Source organism: Barbus barbus (assembly GCF_936440315.1).
Source record: "Barbus barbus genome assembly, chromosome: 35".
NCBI lineage: Eukaryota > Metazoa > Chordata > Actinopteri > Cypriniformes > Cyprinidae > Barbus > Barbus barbus.
The window spans coordinates 16348168-16369021 of NC_136763.1; the positions used below are offsets into that span (position 1 = coordinate 16348168).

The 20854-nt window shown below is 37.6% G+C and overlaps 1 protein-coding gene across 1 annotated transcript in view; it reads right to left on the reverse strand.

Moving 5' to 3' along the window:
* Positions 1–244: 244 nt before the first annotated feature.
* Positions 245–20854, reverse strand: part of LOC306854667 (chemokine-like protein TAFA-1) — a 159113-nt gene continuing 138503 nt past the window's right edge. The window contains exons 3-5 of the mRNA XM_079392863.1: positions 18728–18868; positions 1763–1887; positions 245–331 (exon numbers count right to left, since the gene is read on the reverse strand). Of these exons, the coding sequence (XP_079248989.1) occupies positions 305–331; positions 1763–1887; positions 18728–18868 (293 nt within the window). The 3' untranslated portion in view covers positions 245–304. The remainder of the gene's footprint in view (positions 332–1762; positions 1888–18727; positions 18869–20854) is intronic.

Sequence of the window (20854 nt, forward strand, 5' to 3'; positions counted from 1 at the left end):
ACATTTTTCATTATGTTCGTGTGTGCGCACACTTATAAATTACGCTGACGGTAGAATAGACACTGGAGGAGGAATATATTTGTGGCTTTTTAATCATCCGCAGCATATAAACACACTCACAAACACAAACACTGACTCAGCAATAATTAGGTTTGGTAGTGTAATGGTGTTGATGAGCAGTGATTAAAATGTGCAAGCCTAATCATATGGCTCAAGATGTTTAAAAATATAGAAAAATGCCAACCTTGATGAGGAGAAGGACGTCGCAGAGCTTCTGGCGAGCCAGCTTCGGTGGCCCTCAGAGCTAAAAAGTTGAATATGGCTGGGTGTTCTGGGAAGAAAGATATGGGGGGGGGGGGGGGGGGGGGGGGAGGAAGTTTAATATCAGGAGCAGGTTTACTTTCCCATTTACCTCTGCTCTAATTTCCACCTTTCAAAAGATGGATACATTTGGTTGTTTCTTTACAGTTCTTTTCTATTCATTCTCAATTAGAGATAAAGGAAAAATTCACCATAAAATGTCATTTCTGTTATCATTTACTCACCTTCATGTCGCCCCAAACCAAAAAGTAGAAAAGTTGCTACACAGCTATTGCCAAACAATGAGCTATCAAGCTCCAAATAAGAACATAAAAGTTGCGGTCGACATGATTTGTATGCAATATTCTGTATAATACTGTAGCTTTTGTGAAGTAAAGACTGAATGTTTAGAAAGCATTAACTTAGATTATTCATCTTGAACAATGTTTTCATCGTCCTGAATCCAAAATGGTGCATAAGATGCTTCAGCACTGATTCTTGTGTGTGTAGCAACCAAACATGGCATTTCATTTTTGAATTTGTACAAAAATGAATGCAAACCTGGTCTAGACGTGAGCTTTAGGGCAGGATTATCACTGAATATTGCTCTTTGAATTATGAATAATCAGTAAATAAGGTCTGATTACCATTTCCTCTAGCAGATGATAGCACTTTTCTTTGAATTTTTTTGGAGCTTGAAAGTTTCTAATTAACAACAATTTACATTTTTGCGTAAACTTTTCTTGCTTGACACAAGTGGGCATTAATTATTTTATTCATTCTGTTTAAATACTTTTACACTAATAATTCAAGAGATGCTTTCTCTGGCTCATTAGGTTTGTATGCATGATCTTACCTGGGAAATCTCGAAAATCATCCAGCCAGCATCGGATAAGCAGGGCTTGGGATAGTTTAAACGCGTGCAGATGCCAAGGAGGGACCAAACCCCCTTTAACACTATCTACTTGTGTTCGCTGTCACATGACTCTCACAGATCTGCTGTCTGTCACCTCTCTACTGAATCGGTGTATGGGAATACTGATCTGCTCATCAAGTTTTAATATTGTGTCATTCGTACTTCCTGTCAGAGTTGTGATGTTTAGTTTATTTTTGTCTGACTTGTGTCTTGATGTCCCGCACTTATTTAGTTTCGTATTTCTTAAGTCGAACTCAGCACAGCATCTTTATAATGCTGCATTTGGTCTAAATGAAGAAGATGTGTTGAACACGCACTACTGCCACATCGTGTTAGAAGGAATAAACAGGTGCAGCGTTACATGCATCACTTGGTCTCATAAGACAATCCTCCTTGTCACTGAATCATTTAAACGGTAATGACTGTTTTTATGTTTGATTTAACATTTAACTTTTTTTTTTTTTTTTTTTTTCTCAGAAAGTTCAGAAGTATATGGGTGTGTTTGTAAGTGTGTGAAGTGATGTTCAGCATGTTCCGAGCCCTCACCCTCGTGGTTTTGATCTTGTTCCCAGAGGAACACATCCAGCCGGAGTTGTCTGGTAGTGTCTTACACTCCTCTCCCTCCAGACACGGCTCCATCTCACACCACCACTTTCCAATCACAATGGAGGCTGCAGATACACACACACACAAACAAGAAAAAGAGTTTCAAACATATGGACAAATTAAAGGTAGTGTACAGCGGGGTTTACACTACTCCCATAGTGCATGATTGCAGAACAAAATGTGTTTTTATTGAACAGTAATGGTGCAATGTACTTTGTGCATAATATCTAAATTAATTTCATGCTCAAAACGTTCAGAAAAATTTCCATGCGCATAGTGAAACACTTGTTACGGAAAGTGTTGTGGTAAGTTTTGTGCCATCAGATGATTTAGAAGAGAATAAAATCAAATGCTTCTTTTGCACCCTATATCTGATTTATTAAATTCATCTTTAGCAATGTGACAATTCTTGGCTTTTTGCACTTTAAACAGTTAACTAGGGCTATTCTAAACATTCTAATCATGGGTTATCTTGTCTCATGCGGTTAATAATTTATCATGAGTTTGGAAATGAATCCTAGACATTCAGGTTTCAAGATTTCTCACAGCATTTTTGTAAGCCCTGGGATACAATTCTTATTTGCATATTTATGAGGTCAATAACATTGACTCAATAAGCAACAAGTATGTGACCGGTTTTAATTTGATTGTCCGTCTGTGGAAATGTCAGCATGTAAATCCGCCATGCCTAGTTTTTCCGTACCTGATGAAGCATGTGAAAGTTTCTGTGACTGAACAAAGCGCATGCATATTTAATAAGGCAAGCACTGTTTAGTTTATAATTGGTAACGTGGTAACTCAGGTTTAAGTGCAATGTGACAAGCCACATATTTTACTTTGATATTACATTGAATTAAAAAGGCATTCAGTATATTTTGACATAAATATTCGCTGAATAACATTTGCTGAGCTTCTCTCAGGCTAAAAGCAAAACATGAATATAAAATACCCCACTTCTAATAAGCATGGGTTTTGAGTATGCATTTATGTGTGTACGTGTCATGGAGCATTCACTGCTACACACAACAGAGGGAGGAGGAAGAGAGGAAGACACGTGGTGACGACAGAAATGGAGGCTGCCTCAAGTCACTGTTTTCCCTCGACAAAACATGCTCTCGAAATGTTTTCCATAGATTTAGTGTAGCTTATATTTCAAACCAACACACTAACATCATAGTGGGAAATCATTTATATGACCATATTTGCAATAAAACACATTATAAATAAAACATAGTATAAAAGATATAAAGGTTTTTTTTTTTTTAAACCAAGAGTTTGAAAACATCACTTTTACTGCACTGGTCATGTGTACAGTAGTTTAAAGGTTCAATTCCTCCAGACATTGACAGTCCTCTAGCTGCTAGTGTACTTGTTTAGCTATTGATTAAAAAATAATAACAATATTTAAGTCAATCTATGTCAAATCCAGTGTATTTTTCAGCTCACAATGTACATGTTGCCTATTTTCATTTTTGTTTTATGTTTATGAGGTTTTACCTCATAACCAAAAAAATTTTCATTTTTGTTTTATGTTTATGAGGTAAAACCTCATAACCAAAAAAAATGTTCCTGTCCTTACTTAAAAAATCTTTTAAAAATGAAAACTCTCATGCAGTGTATGACTTAATTTCTTCTGCACACAAAAAGGTAGTTACTATTTACAGTACTTTTTACCGACACATATCCAAAAATATCTTATTTTATTTCACAGAAGAAAGCATATTGGAACATTATGAGGGTGACAAAAGCATCATGTTTGGCTGAACTATCCCTTTTAGGTCTGCCCACCAACAAACCATCTTTTCTACTGTTTTTGTTCTGCTGCAGTGAAGAGGATTTTCTGAGGTAAATTGTTTGGGATTTGAAGGTTAAAAGTCCAACTTAGATTTCATTATGCTGTATGTAATCGAGTGGTAAAAAGTATAAAAGTTTGTTTCTGTGTTTTCATGTGATTGATACTTTATCTGATTATTTAAAAAAAAAAATTACATTTTAAGTTGGCCCAACTTTTTTTTTTTTTTTTTTTTTACAGTGTGGTGGTAAATCAGAATCCCCGGTCACATGTACACTATCTTTGCTGTCTGTCACCAAGGTAAAAAGGTAAAAAATAATCAATATAAAGTCTTAGTGCAATCCTCGCTCACTACTGAGATAAATCCGAGCAGAGCCTGACTGCTTTCTCCTCACAAACTGACTCTTAACTCACTGCTTTCCATCTTTCAGGTTTTAACAGCTGATTTTCAGTCTTTTTGAAACCCTCATTCTACTTTTCTCACTTCTCTGAGAAAAGCCTGAAACACAGTTTGCACTTTTGGTAGGTATAGGTGTGCAAGTGGGTTACATACAAGTTCCAGTAATTTGATAAAACTTACATAAAAAAGTAATCTTCATGTTTGTGGAGAAAAAAGCAAGCCTTAAATGTCAGCAGCACGGAGCACCTGTGAACCGATCATTTCTCTCTCTTTACTATAATAAGTAAACATGAATACAAATCAGAGAGTCAATGGAAAGTAAAAGTAGCTACTTAAGTAGTAACTTACTGACATGTATCACCTCAATATGTGTTTAAACCAGGATGCCAATAAAACTCCTTGTGTTCAATATACCTCAAGAAACTAGTGACAGGAAGGCTTTCCTTTAAGTGAACTGATTCTTTTGGACGGTTCATTTCAGTAAACTGGTTCATCCATCTGTGAAAGACATTCAGTGTCCACAGCTTGTGAAAAAATAAAAAATAATAATAAAAAAAAAACATAAGAAAAGTGAATAATGCTAAAATTGGAAAAAATATTACTATTATTACTGAACTATATTTTTCTCAATTATTTAATGTACACTATAAAAATAAAGGTGTTTCACGATACTATAGAAGAACCTTTTTTTGTCTAAATGGTTCCATAAAGAACTTTTACCATCTGATGAACTTTCTGTTTCACAAAAGGTTCTTTGTGGCATAAGAAGGTTCTTCAGATTATAAAAATGTAAGATAGAGATGATTCTTTAAAGAATCTTTGACTTAATGGTTCTTTGTGGAGCCAAAAATGGTTCTTCTATGGCATCGCTGTGAGGAACCTTTTAAGCACCTTTATTTTTCAGTGTATGTTTGAATAAATCAGTATAGCTAACATAATGCTAATGTTTTTCTGGGTCAAAACCACTGAAAATGACAGTTGACATTTTTCTTAAATTACATATTTATTCAAAACACTTGTTCCCTTTGTTGATCGTCATCCATTTCACCCACTGAAGCTCCACTATAGGTCAGAAAGCATTCACGCAGATTACAGTTTGACTACACCACCTACTGTCGATACTGTAGCAACAGATACCCAAACTCTGACTGCGTTAGCTGTCCCATAATTCCTCACTCTCATGTGCGGTGCACACTCTAGCCCAAGGTTCATTAAACACTAAACTCCCTCTGGTCTGAACAGGATGGAGAGTGATTACCACAGACTCTCCCTGTTCCTTTACCTTCCACTTTTCTGTCCAGCTCAGTTTTACTGTGTACCATCTTAATCACAAAGCAATTAGCGGTCAGCAGGGGTGTTTCTGTGTTCTTCCTAGGTTAAAGATACATTGCAATTGTGTTGCTGTACAGGACGAATGCCTGCAGTTAGTCATCCACGGAGGAGATGAGATATTCGTTTTGATATCATAGTCCGTCTTCAAAATACAGTACATGACATGTTTCGAAAAAACTAATGAAAACACCCACCTGAGTGGTCAAACTCGGTGAAACTGTGAAAAATAGATCTGAAACGCAGAATGACACACTTTACATGAAATGTTGCATTCTTTTGAGAGCAGATACTGCACAGGTGTTTTGCCACAGGGTGCTTGTTCTCAAATTTACTGCTCCTGAGCTCATACATCGAGAGGAACCAACAAGCCTTTTTTTTATTACAAGGCAGTGAAGGATTGATATTCACACACTCTCTAAATGTTGAAGCCATTTGAAAAATGTTGAATACCTGCAAAAAGGCAAAAAAAGAGAAAAAGAAATCAATTCCACGGAACAGAGCAATGACGGAATCACTGAAGCCCAGATTAAAACTCTGGCCTAACAGCGAGTATGAAATGTGAGACTTTTTTGTACAAAAAAAAGAATTGTTTTCAGGGCATTCAGGCTTGTACTGTCTGAGCAGAATGTAGCTATATATTTAGGACAACACCTGTACTTTAAGACTGCTAGATATACATTTGACTACACATCAGTTAGTTTTGGTCCTCGGATTTGATTGGCTGAACATGTTCCAAAAGTGCTGATATAGCGTGGCGACTCTTTCCACAGGCTACATCGATTAGTCAGTAGGGGGAAACAATGACTTTACAAATGAGTCACTGAATCATTCATTCAATTGATTCTTTCAAAGACACTAATTCATTCACAAATGAAACATGTAGTGTCTTTGAATCACGCACTGATTCATTCCAAAACATTGATTTATTTAAGTAACAATACAAGTGACGACCTGTCCCAATACCAACACTTGCGGTCATCAAAGCGATTGCATGCAACAAGAAAGTGTGCAAGACTGCTTGAAAAGTCTGAAAAATGGCAAAGCTGACATGTCCTTAACATACACTACATCTCTATAACTAACATTTCATTTGTCAGTAAAACAAAGTGTTGCACATTTAATGATGCAGAGATGAGCATGTATTTTGTTTGCAACTGCTTTATCAGTGAAGCACAACAGTTGTGCCATGTGATAAATAGAGACTTCTGAACAGAGATTAGTTTATTTTTAAGTGTAAATTATTGAATAGCTAAATGTGCTCTGTAAAAACTGTAGCATTTTTACAACACTATGTTTTGTGTTCCATCAGGTAATCAAATGTTCTACTTCTACACAGTTGCATTCTTCATGCCTGCTTGAACACTTGGGGTCATATATCATGAGTGTATGATTTTATAAATGAGTCACTGAATTATTCACTCAACAGATTTATTGGTTCATCCAGAACCAGGTGTATCCAGCTGTTGCTTGGGCAGTTTCTGTCTTTGTAAATATTTTCCACTTCCAGCACTCACTGCCAGTCCTTAAATGTGTGGATACAGCAGAGTCAAAGTGAGACAAATGGTCTGATGTCTGCCGCACCAGCTTTTGACCCGTCTGACAGATGGCCTGCTCTCTCTCTTTCCATCGCAAACTTGGCAAGCAGAAGAGAGCTCACGAGAGAGGACACCAGGGTCAGTGCTTTTGCTCTCAGACTTTTATCTGTCTGGATTCACGCCAGACCCCGTTCAGGTGACCTTCTCAGCCTGAAGACAGGCCTTTCTCACCGGGCCTTGATCCTTATATGGTCCCCTCCGGCATCTCGCCCTCTTCTGGGTCCTCCCGGCCATCAAAAAGTCACAACTTCAGCAACTTTTTTGCCATCGTAGCCTCAGCAGGATGGTGTTTCCTCCCAAGAGAGGGCAAGAAAAAGTGGATTATTGGAGCAAAGCAGGACCCATGGAGCCCAGGTCTCATTTTCCTGGCCATCTTTCTTCTTAGAGTCGCTGCCGAGCAGAAGTGTAGGTAGAGGTATGTTGATTTAAATTTCAGTTTTTCTGGTTTGTGTTGTAATGGCTTGTGGTTGTGTTTGCCGAAGGTCCTTGATCATCATAAGTACTGGATTATTGGGAGCAGGTGTGGACCTTGTGACGTGCTTGTAGATCCGTGACCCAGAGCAGCACGCGGGTTGGCAGCACTGTCAGGTATCAGATAATGTTGTCTGTCGCCCGGGATGAAATAAATCAAGCTGTCAAAGAGTCTGTCATTAACATCACACTGTGTTGCCTATCACTGATGCAGAGGTGACGCTTCCACACACACACACGCATATACACAGGGTCATTCAAAAGCAAAACTGAGAGTGACAAAGTATCCGTCAATCATCTGTGGAAGGAAGCACCTTGAGGAACCATAAGAAGAAATTCAACACATGGCATGGTTACATGGTTTCACTGAAGAATTTTTTTTTCTTATATAACAAACTTTTCCTAGGACACCAGGAATACCTAAATATAAATAAATTAGCAAAAAATAAATAAAAATAAATCAATCAATATTTTAGATTTTAATATTCTTAAATGTTACATAATTATCATATAAATACATTTATACAGTTTTTAAATATTAATAAAGCTTATTTAAAAAAAAAGAAATATTGTGAATATTAAAAGTAAAACTAAGATAATACATTCACAATCATGTTACTGTTTGTGTATGAAATTTAATGGCATGGTTTCATTAAAGATGTGAAATAAAAATGGAATTAATTATAAGTGTAAAATATATCCAGCTGTAAAGTATTACACCCAAATAATAATGGCAATTACAGCACCTCATTTTGGCACACCCATCTAGCTTTGAATTTTATATGAAAACACCTGGGACTGGAACACCAGGATGGATTCAGCAGCACACCATGTTTTCCCAACGTCACTCAATCGATCACTTCCAGTCGAGATTAAGAGCGCTAAGCAATTACACTTTAAATTCTCGTGCTTTTCTTGCAGGTGTTAATTCACAGAGCCGGGGTCTGGATCGATACATCAGTGCAGATAATGGCCTGCCCCCTCTGGCCCCACCCCCTGCTGTCCTCAACGTCATCAAAGTGAAGAATGAACTCACTCTTTAAATCCACTTCAGCCACTCATTCTTTCTCTGCCCGCCCAGAGAAACGGTCTGTTAATGACCTGATTGATTAAATAAGGCCTTTGCTGAGCTCTTAGTGAGGATGGAACGACTGTTTTCTTTTTTGAGTAGGCACAGGTAACGGTCGCAATAAAGCCGGATAAGGTCAGAGGGCGAGCCGAAAAGCTCTAATGAACCTGGGGTGTAATTAACGGGGAGCCGAGATCAGGTCTCCATCTGAGGGTCAGAGAAGGCTGACCTCGGAAGGGATGGAGTGCCGTTAGTCGCCATTAGTCAGTGTTTTACACAGAGGAAGAAGTGTGGCTTGATTAGACATTCAAAGTGCAGCATAAGGCCTCTCAATCATGACCCTGTCAAAGCTCTCCACTCTTAATGAATAGACCTCAGAGTCCTCAGCCTTTCTTCAAAGTGAGCTTCACCATATGTGTGTGTATGTGTGGAACACTTGACTCAGCTGTGGTGTTATATGTTGAGTGCATTGTGTGGTCAAATATGCTGACAAACTGTCCACAGCTCTCAATAAATGCACAAAACAATGCCTGATTATATACAGGCTCAGAAGATTCTCAACACATGAATGAGACTTGTTTTGATACTTGCTGGTAAACTATCCTGTGAATTTGTTTGTGCAGTTTTCTTTCCTGTATTTTTCTGCTTCATACTGTCATGGAAAGTGTGGATAGGGCATATTGAAATACTCATCCCTCAACAGCCTCAGAAGGTTTTAGTTACAACCATGATTTGTTAGTTGCTAGTCAGCTGCAAGTAGTATTAGGGAAAGGACATTCTCATTCTGGAGGGTCCAGAAAATCACATTGTGAGATATAAAATCATAATTTTGTCACAATTGAGGTTGCAATTACAAGATAAAAAAATTGCAGTTGAGATATAAAGTTGCAAGAGTAAAGAAGTTGCAACGGTTATAGTAATAGTAATATCAATATAAAATGTTGATGCATAAAAGCCCAATTGTAATATTTAAAGTTGCAAATTCTGAAAAATAATGTCACAGCTCTGAAAAAAGGTCACAATAAAATGTAAAATTTTGTCTCTGTGAGACAAAGTTGCAAGTGTTATTGTCAAAACTGAGATAAAAAAGGTTCAAACTGTGATATATAAAGTCACAGTTGTTAAATATGAGGTTGTATTTGTAAGACACAAACTTGCAATTTTGAAAAAAGTTGAAATTGTGATACAGTAAAATGGCAATTGCAATATCCGCAAATTTTGTCATATAAATTCCCAAATGTAATATATAAAGTTGCAATTGTGAAATATAATGACACAACTGTGAAAATAACATTGCAGTAAAAAGGTAAAAAGTCACAACTATGACATATAAAGTCACTATTGTGAAAAATACTTGCATTTGTGAGAAATAAGTTCAAATTTGGGAGATATAAGCCTGCAGTTGTGAAGAAAAATCTAAATTGTTTGATATACCATCACAATTTTGATATACAAAGTGGCAATTGCTCAAGACCTATTCATTAGAAAGATATAAATTCGCATTGTGAATAACTTGTGAGCTATAATGCCACAATTGTGATTTATGGTCACAATTAAGAGGAATAAAGTCTATTAAGAGAGAGAAAGAGAGAGAGAGAGAGAGAGTGTGTGAGAGAGAGAGAGATCTAGAAAGAGCAAGCAAGTGGAAAAATGAAAGGCTGTGTTTATTGGTGCAGAGTTGCTCTAATCCTGACCCGTCCTCTCTGCAGGCACCTGACTCACAGGTAGAGCTGTTTCAGAGTTCTTCTGCCCAGGTGCTCAGAGAACTGTGTGCTCATGGATTCTGACAGCTCTGTCCTTGCAGGGTGCCACTGATGTTCATTATTTCAGACTTCCATCGGACGCCTAGCAGTCACAATACCGCCTCTGCCTCAGATGAGCACTAAGCGCTGTGTTAAAACATCATTATTAAGGTGAGAAGCGAATGACACCATAAATATGCAATTAATCTTCAGAACTGGGGCAGAGTTTAATTGCGATTAAACAAACAGACAAAATATGCAAATGTGGAAACATTATGAGAGTGGTTCTAATTATGAAGTTACACATAATGGTAATTAAAAAGCTTGCATCCCGCAATGCCCTTGCTGGTTTTCATGGTGGCACACATCACTGCTCCTGATTGGGCTCGTGCATGCAGTCTTGCAATCTTATTGCGCATGTCTGGAGAAGCATACATACATAATCTCATGCATATTTTTTTTCTTTTAGTGGGTGTTGATCAGCTATGTTTATGAAGTCATTTTGCTCACTTGAAGTGTATCTGGTTGTGTGTGTGTTCCGCAGGGCTTCTATCAAATGCACCATGACAACCTGTCATGCTCTGCATTAACAGCCCCCAGCAAAACAGAAGGGCTCATTCTACATCAGTGATGGTTACGGAAAGGGTGTGTGTGTGTGTGTGTGTGAATGTCTGCACGACACAGAGAGACGAGGAAAGAGGACAGAAAACAGCTTGAAAAACAGAACAGATGTAAAAGTGGGAAAGGCAGTGGAGTTTCAGACAATATTAGCATTAGCGAAAGATGAAACATTTCTTAGTGTGCTTTTTTTGTGCTTATGACCCTGCAAAATCGGGTCTAAAACTGGGTTATTTAATCCCTATGTGTGTGAACAGCCCCATATGTGTGTATGTGGTGAATAAGCCCTGCATTTGACATGTTAAAAGGGATGTTCTTTACTAAGAGTCTTGTTGGGCCTGACATAACTGGGACGTAGTTCTTCTTGTCAAAGCTAATAATCAATTCCCATGCTGGGATAATCTGACAGCACACTTCCACTAACTGTGCCACTGTCTCTATACACACAGCTACATATCTCCCAAAACAATCATTCTCCAATCTAACACAAAATTAGCTAATCTGTGTCTTCGCCGCCTGTTCGAATTAAATATATTAAGCCCAGATATTATTAACATTTTCAGCACAGATAACTCAATATTTTAGGTTTGTTTACCCTTCAGGTGGAAAAAGTTAGTAATGTTTTGATAAAAGAAGCATCGTTCCTATGAGAATTTTGAACTAATTGGATTTTCAATGCAATGTCCAAAAAACAAAACAAAAAAGATCTTTGATATAAAGTTGCATGATTGTACTGTGTAAATGATATCGAATTATTATCCCCTTTCTAAAGCTTGTATTAGTTAGACTAGTGCCCAAAAAACTGTTGTTGCGTGATAATGGTAGCTGAAGTCAGATTGTATTTCTGATTTGACATAGGCCTACATGTAAACAGCAAAAGTCCTGTTGAAATAAAAACCGTTTAACCACTCTAGAATGGTTTGCTGGACTTAGCTGGTTTAAGATGGTCTCCCACCCTAGACAAGCTTGTGTTTAGCCTGGGGAAATAACCATAGGTTGGTTTAAGTTTTAAAGTTTAAGTTACAGAGATTTAATACATAAGCAGCCTAATTAGCAAATTGTTGTCTCTCTTCATATTTTTTGATTGCTTACCCTTCAGGTGGTGAAAGGTGGTAATTTCTTAATACATATAAATATATTATTAGGAAGCTTCTTCCCATGATGAGAAGAGCACTTCTAATAAAATAAAATTTTAACACATCTATTTAATGAAATTGCTTTATCCATTTTGAAATTGGTTTGCTGGATTTAGCTGGAGAAAAATGCCAAAGAGCCAACAGACCACTTAAGACCAGCTTTGGTTGGTTGAAGATATTTTTTTCATTAAGAAGTTACAGAAATTTAACACAAATATAACTAAATATTACTAGCAAATGAAAGAAATTAAGGTAATTTGTGGCTGCCATGCCTGTTTGAATTATATATATATATATATATATATATATATATATATATATATATATATATATATATATATATAAGTTTTTCAGAACACAACTCCAACATCCAAACAAACACTTTAATCAGCTATTATTAAAATATAAATTTATATTATAATTAAAAAAAGCCCAAAACACCTCTAAACCAAGAAACTCTACCAGGAAACAGAGCAGTTAACTACAGCAAACCAGATTAGGATGTTGATTAAATAGCAAGAATTAAACAAAATTAGTTAATTTGTTGCTTCCCTGCCTGTTTGAATTAGATCTATTAAACATATTAAGCTTTTCAGCACAAACAATTTCATATTTTTTTGTTTGTTTACCCTTCAAGTGTAAAGAGAAGGAGAATGTATGTTTTTGTTATTCCATTAATAAACCTGCCTAAACGACTTTTAAAAAGTCAGATGACAGGAGGGCGACGGCTCTCCAAATGTAGCCACTCTCTCTTTGGCACATATGAAGGATGTGAACCCCATGCACACTCGCTGACAGATTTTAGAAGGGCGACACAAATTGTGTGAGTGTGTGTGTAATAGAGAGAGAAAGGTGTGACAAACAGTGTATGTGCTTTAAATGTGTGTGGGGTGTGACTATGTGCATAAGCGCGCTCGTGTGTGTGACAGTAGCAGTGTGTTTGAGTCTGTCCCCGCAGGTCCTCCCTCAGGTCTCCGTCAGGCTCAGCTGACAGAGTCGTTACTCATAAAGACAGTATTATTATCAAGCAGAAGATGAGTGTATATCCAGGCCAGAGTACATGAGGGAAGCGGGAACTTCCTCCACATCTGTATAATCACTCGATTGTCTCGATTTCATGGAGAATAAACATAACAAGGCTTCATTAATCAGCATATATGCTCACTCGAACTTTCCCGCAGCTGTTTATGTGCATTACTCTGTGTAAACCAACATAATATTATTATTCATCAAAGACCAGACGTGATACACAGGTTCGTGTTCAGACAACATAATGCAAATAGGTTTAGCATCAATGTGGCATAAAACACTTAAAAACAAGTCTTGCATGTAGCTCATTTCTGGAACACCATTTTTTTTGCTATTCCTTAATTCCTTAATAGGTTAAAAATAAAATTAAATTGTAATTTGAATCAAATATATTTCTGAAATAGCATAAAATGTCAGCAATAAGTACAAATGAATCATTTGTCATGTCACATGATAGAATTAAATAATATAATTCACATAATGAGTGGTTGGTGATGTGCCTTGTACAAAAATGAGATGCAGGTTCTCTTAACAAGACAATCATTGCATTGTCATTTGTAAACTGTAAAAGAAAAGATGAATATGAATGAGCTACCCACGACATCTTGACTTGCAACTGTATAAGAAACAAAACATGCAAACAACATGTGTATTATGATACTACTTGACATTGTGCTACTTTTGCTGATATATGCTCTCATTTAGAAAGGCGTCACATTTGTTGATGTTGGATGCTTCATTTCAAAATAAGAAAGTAATTACAGGAATTTACGGCTCATAAGAAGAAATAAGAGTTTCAGTAACTGTCTGGAATCGCATACTGACTGAGTAGGTACTACAGTAAGTACTTACTTCACAACCATTAACCTGTTAACGTTTGCCAGAGCGACGGCGCACTGAAGCGTTTTTTTCCCCACTAGTTTAATGTTTATGAATGAATTTAACGTGAAAGAATATCATTAATCTTGACAAACTATATATCATTCTGAAGGTCTAAGCCTCAAGCATCGACGATAGATCGCTGTTTTTCGATGGAAAGCTTATAAGGAATGTATTTGCTACATTTGTGTAAGCAGTACACATCAAAACATGCAGATTAAAAAACCGGTACGTACCATTATCATTGTAATAACGAGCCACAAACGCGTCCACTGCTGAAATCCCAGTTTAGTTAGAGAGGTAAGGGTCCACAGAACAACATCCCAGTGAGCACTTTTAGTCCAACGAAACAATAACGTTGCAATAAGGATGAATATTCCTTTGTTTACATTTAATTTCTTCGGGAGAGTTATTGTTCGCGTCCGTTATGGAATAAATTACACTCAAAAACAGTGTCTTGGTGGTAAAAAACAACACTGTGTTGTAGCATACAGTTTTACAAACAGAATGAGACCGTCCACGGAAAAAAAGTCTCAGAAAAGCGGAATATAGATTATTTGAATTTGACGCACGCTGTGACGCAGCTGTCATCGGAGCGGGGTGTAAATTAGCGATCTGAAAACTTTCTTTTATTTTCTTCTACATTTTTTATATGTGTGTGTGTGTATTGTGAGGGGAATGTGGCCGTATCTGCATGATTATCATATATATGGACGCACATCAGCGTGTTTATTAGCGACTCTATGACGGCTATCATTGTGATTCAATGATCAGCTATTATTGATTATATGGCCCATCTGTATGATTATCATCTGTATGGACGCACATCAGCGTGTGATTACTGACTGTATGACCATGTTTGCCAATATCAGTTTATGTCTGGCAATCAGAATATATACATGCATACTATATACAAAGCATTTTTTTCTATTTTTTTTCACTCAATTATTTTTGTATTTTTTAGTGCTCAAATAAATCACTTATATGATGTCTAAAATTCTGTCTATTATTTTATAATTGAAAAACTATGCAGGAACATGTATAATGACTAAAATAGTTTGTATAATTCTGCAATCCATTTGGTGGTTATTTTTCCTCAAACAGGGGGGGTGGGAGGACTATAAATAGTTTCAGAAAAAAATATTGCAGGAATCTCATTTTTCATGGTATCTTCTTCAAATTTGAAATATGAACTCATGAGACATGTGGCTTTCAATCCATTACTTTTCTGGATTGCTCCAGGACTTATTTCATGTATTTGTATATGAAATAAAAAAACATTCAGTGTGGAAAAACATTTTTCAAGGCACGTCAGTGTCTATAACTTATCTTTTTGAGCATTATCAACTCTGGATGATGGATAGTAAAGCCTAGAGTGTCTTCTTTCCAAATATACCTAATTTGTTTGTGTAGCACACTTTGTCAGGAACTGCTACCGTTTTAATTTAGGTAGGTTATTTTCACCTGTGAGGCCCAAAATGGGGGGCGAAGGTTAACAGGTTAAAAAAAAGTGTTCTATATAGTATAATTGTATGGATTATGAATGACGTCAGGATATACTGCAGTAAATCTACCATGTTGTCATTGTCATGTGACTTATGGCAGATTCACAAATCCTCTCTTATGGCATCAAGATAGAACGTGTCCATCAGATTTCGGAATCTCACCAGTAGTAGTTTTCGCTTACTGTTTTGCCTAATATTATATAGTAGGGAAGTAGGCTTATTTAGACGCAGAGACAGCCTTGATGAATAATTCTCACTCACTCACTCGACCGATTTGATAAAAAATAATTCAGGAACAAAACACAACGAGTTGTTTAGAGATGCGTACTGTAACATTTGGCTGTGCTTAACTTCTTTTGGAAGTATTTTCATTGGTGCTTGAACAGAAAAGTAACTGGCAAAATTAAAGCTACTCAATATTAACTAAATAAAAAGCAATATCACATAATCCTGCTGTCTCTGTGTAACTCCAATTTCTCAGAAACAGCCCAATCCGTTGCTAGTTCAATTTCATAATGAGAGGCCTCCGTCTGAGTAAGTATATACTGTATTTGATGAGGAACTTTGTGACTGTTTTTTATAGTAAGCATCTGTGTAGTATGAATGCAATCAGAGTATGTAAGTGTTAAAGTCCAGATATTTCAGTTTTTGAAACAATGTTCAATTTGTTTTATAATGCACTAAAAAAAAAAGCGAAGTGACGTGTGGCCAACTATGGTGGCCCATACTTGGAATTTTTGCTCTGCATTTAACCCATCCAGGTGCACACACACAGCAGTGAGAACTGAACAAACACACACACACCCGGAGCAGTGGGCAGCCAATGCTGCAGCGCCCAGGGAGCAGTTGGGGGTTCGGTGCCTTGCTCAAGGGTCTCATCTCAGTTGTGGTATTGAAGGTGGAGAGCGCTGGTCATTCACTCCCCCCACCTACAATCCCTGCTGGACCGGAGACTCGAACCCGCGACCTTCGGGTTACAAGTTCAACATAATGTCAGCTGTGTTTATCTATTAGTTAATAAAGACATGATTTCTCATAATACCTACATCATACACATGCAATATGCGCCAAGTTGGCCCTGTCATGTGACCTACTGTACATTGCTTCACTGCCTCTTAGTATAGTAAAGTGTATACTTCAGAACCAGAATCAATAGCTCATCTGGGTACTTTTCGTCCACTGTTTGAGTCTGTTTCATGAAATTGAACATAAAATGTATTTCACATACTGCTTTAAACCTACTATATAGTATGAAGTAGTCACATTTGGATGCAGTGTTTGACTGGTGTATTGACCTGACTTAAGAGCATTCTGTACCAAAGCTACCATCAGGACAACCATAGTCAAAACGTCACCCTTAACATGTGCTAATCCAAATCCTACTCTTATCACACACACAAAGGATGCATATTTATAATGAGGTGACTCATATGTATGACCATATGTAGATGGTGAATGTATCCAGACACTCAACCCCTCACACATCACTGCCCAGTGGTCTGTCAACTTCGTTCTTTATCTCACCTGCCCACATAACAAGCTGCCTGGCTTGATTGATACATTAGCAGATGTGTGGGACCTGGTCCTCTCTGCAGGATACGCCATAGAGGCATGAAGTGTAAATCCTTCTTTATGCTATTACACAGATCACATCAGTATGCTGCGAAGAGATACACGGCTCCAGTTCTAGTGCATTGTACCACCTAGAGTTTGGCTTTCAGTACGATCTGTTGTGGATCAGGGCGGTGAAATCACTGTATTGAAAGTATTCAAAAGACAAACGAGTAGAATCTGAAGCTTGAAAAGACTTGTGAGGAATAGAGAAAGTGATGTAGCGTAAAAAAAGTGACCTTTCAAAGTTTAACAGTTTTGTATTGTTCTGATGAAAGGGAACTCAAGTGCAATACTACTTTACTGTCGCCAAATAGAGGGGGGGGGGGGGGGGGGGGGGGGGCAGTCGTGGCCTAATGGATAAGGAGTCAACTTGTAACCCGACGGTCGCGTGTTCGAGTCTTGTAGGTGTGGGGAGTGAATAACCAGTGCTCTCTCCACCTCAATACCACGACTGAGATGAGACCCTTGAGCAAGGCACCGAAGCCCCAATTGCTCCCTGGGTGCCGCAGCATTGGCTGCCCACTGCTGTGTGTGTACACTTGAATGGGTTAAATGCAGAGCACAAATTCCCGAGTATGGGTCACAATACTTGGCCACACGTCACGTCTCTTTCACTTCCGTCTCTTTCACTATATACACAAAAGTGAGCCAAAAGTATTGGGTCACCCCCTTCTAATGAACAGGTTTGACTACTTTAGTAATTTCCATGAGTACAAATCTTAATGTTTAAGCATGTAGTAATATTCTAGGGAAATGTGTGCTTCTAATTATTGTAGCAACAGTTTGTACAGGACCCTTTTCTATTCTAACATGACAATGCCTCTGTGTATAAGGCAAGGTTCAAAAATAAATGATTGATTCAGTCAGTGTGGAAGAACTTGACTGGTCTGCAGAAAGCCAAGTCCTAATCCCATTTTAACACTTCTGGTGTGACTTGAGCCAAAAACTCATCATATATATACAGTATATATAGTAGAATAAGTGAGACATATACATACAACATAGAAACATTCATACATACATATGTGTGTTACATCTTGAGCCTCAGGTTTAAAGATTAGGTTGAGCTCGAATCGTGACACACAAAGAAAAGTATATGTACATATATTTCTTCTAAATATTTGTTTATTTATGTGTTAGCACAGGGTTATCTTGATTTAGTGGAGAGGTCATGTGGGCCCCTTGGCATTTGCATCAAATTTGAATAAATCCTCTAAAATCAAGGTGACAGCTGAAGCGAAATGTCATCTGAGGAAAGCTTTGAAAGTCTGTTATTCCAAATTATGCTTGTCTAAACTTATAATGGGCATTCGTTTTTGCATATTCGAACACTCACACAGGAATTGTCAAAGCACTTTTCACACCTGCTGCAGCTTCAAAAAGAAAAAGGAACAACAAGGTTGTGATTTATGCAGTTTGGATCAATGTTAATTTTTTTGTGTCATAATTTTGTCTTTTTACAAAAATATCCTTTAGCCTGTTTTGAGATGCCATTTATTTTAGTCCATTTTACTCAGACCTAAATGTCAGATAATTTCAGATATTATGAGATACTTTCCTTGGAGAAAGTTTTTTATTTTTTCATAACATTTCCCTAAAATGTCTTACATCCGATCATGAAAAAGGCATCCAAACATGATTTTGCACTTAAATGGTGCTTCATTTTGGTTAAGGTGATATTTTTGACTGTGATGATGCTGTGAAGTCAGATCCGGATTCCTACCGTCTACACAGGAGGGTTTGTTCCGTGTTGTTCCTGCCACTTTTCCCGGTAAACACGAGCACTTGACGGTCTGGGAACGCTCCTCAATACGGTTCTTGTTGCAACATCGGTGTGCTGCAATGACCTCACATGTTCCTCCCTCTGTGGATGCAGAAACACACACACACGTACATCAGTGGCACATATGAGATACATCACCTTTGACAAACAGTAAATATGCACATATTTGAAGAAATACTCATTTCAGCAATGCACACCTGAAAATCACAAGCACATCAGTCACAAGTGAGGTCAACAGTGGAAGACATGACACATGAATGCAGTCGGTAAGGAAGGTTTGATTTGAACCTTCAACCTCACCCAAAATCTGACTTTGCCAAAATTTGAGCAGCAAATACTCAAATTACAGTCATACTTATTCGAGAATCCTAGTCATTTATATTTTCATGTTAATGGTGTATAAAGGGTTTCAGCTTGTTTAACTGCTTTAGGGATTAATTATGATTTACAGGGATTAATTACGATTAATTATTATTTGATCTTGCACTAACCACTTTCTAACTTTTGTGCAAAAATGAAAATATACACAAATACAATATTACATAAACTTCAATCAAAGCTACAATTAAGAAGCTCAGGCTAAGCTAAACGTTTCATTGCCCCTAACACATTAAAGTACCATATAAAATTTAAAATATTGAATAAATTAAACTATACAAGCAACAAACAGAACTGATTTAAATTTATATTCTGTTCAGAAATCTTATGCTTTTCCACTTTTTACCCCTTGATGACCATTAGCCAGTAATTATAATATATAATAAGATTCAGCTTCTTTTCAACGATTACAAAAAAAGACAGACAGATGAGGGGGAAATTTCTTTCAAAAAATGAGATGGGAACACAGAACATATTTTCCACAAAAATCAAGATCTTTTTCTGCACACAGAAAAGGTATTTTGGAGAGGTTTTTTTTGGTGTGTGTAAGTGTTTTAGACATATTTACTTAAATCCATGAGGGTAAAGAGGCAATCAAATAAAAAAAAAAAAAAAAAAAAACTGAAGCCTCAGCTCCTTAATTAGATTAACTTCCAAAGTCATCAGTTAAATAAGCATTAGAGCAAATGGCCCTTGTAAAAAGCCTCTAAAGAGAAAATTATAGGCTCTTCTACAGACTCTTACTGCTAGGCTTTCTGTGTAATTACCATGTATTCTTTCTTTTCTCTGCGTTGCAAATTGCCCTTGAAGCATGTTGATTATCTTATCTAAATGACAAGCCTTTTACCCTGATGTAATGTAAGCAAGGGCTTTTATGGGGAGCGCAGGAAGGTGAGGGTGCTGTCGTGGTTTAGACAAAATGGAGACATATAGCACGGTATGACATTGATGTGACTAAATAGGCAAAACTCATTCTTGATAAAAGGCCTTGAGACAGTACAATTATGAAGTCCTCACAGTCATTATAATGCTCCCTTGCCCTTTAACACACACACTTTACAGGATATCTGGAGCTACATGATATGCACTGCAGCAAAGTGGACCCCATTGTGACAAAAAGAGGGGGGAAAAAAGAAAGGGAAAAAACCAGAATGCGCAAAAAGCTACTAGTGGGTCACCATAACAATAGAGAGCACCCTGAGGAGAGCTGGGGGATTGATGAGAGGTAATGGTTTCCCCCTCAAACGGTGGGCTAACAGCTCCGCACCAAACACAAGACAGGAAAGAACAGGAACAGAGGAGGAAAGGAGTGCAGAACGGGAAAAGAGCAAGAGGGAGGGAAGGAGGCAGGCAGCTCCCTTGCTGGGCCGGGCCAGGCCCGGTCGGTTGAGTAATGACAGAGCTGTTGGAAGCGCCCCTCTCACACAATTATAAAGCAGCCAGGCAATTCAGCCAGTGGGGTTGCTGTAGCGAGGCCCTCCATCAGATGCTCCCCTTTCCCCAACACCCGCGGAAACCCTCTTTATCTTCCCCTGACAGCTGTCCACTCATCTGCTCACACATTCCTCAATTACACCAGAGCTCATGTGAGGACATACGAGAGAAACAGGACATACGGTGCCCTATTTCCCACTGTTTTGACAGTCAATGTTGCTTACTGGCTGATAGATTCATTTTTGTTTTTACATT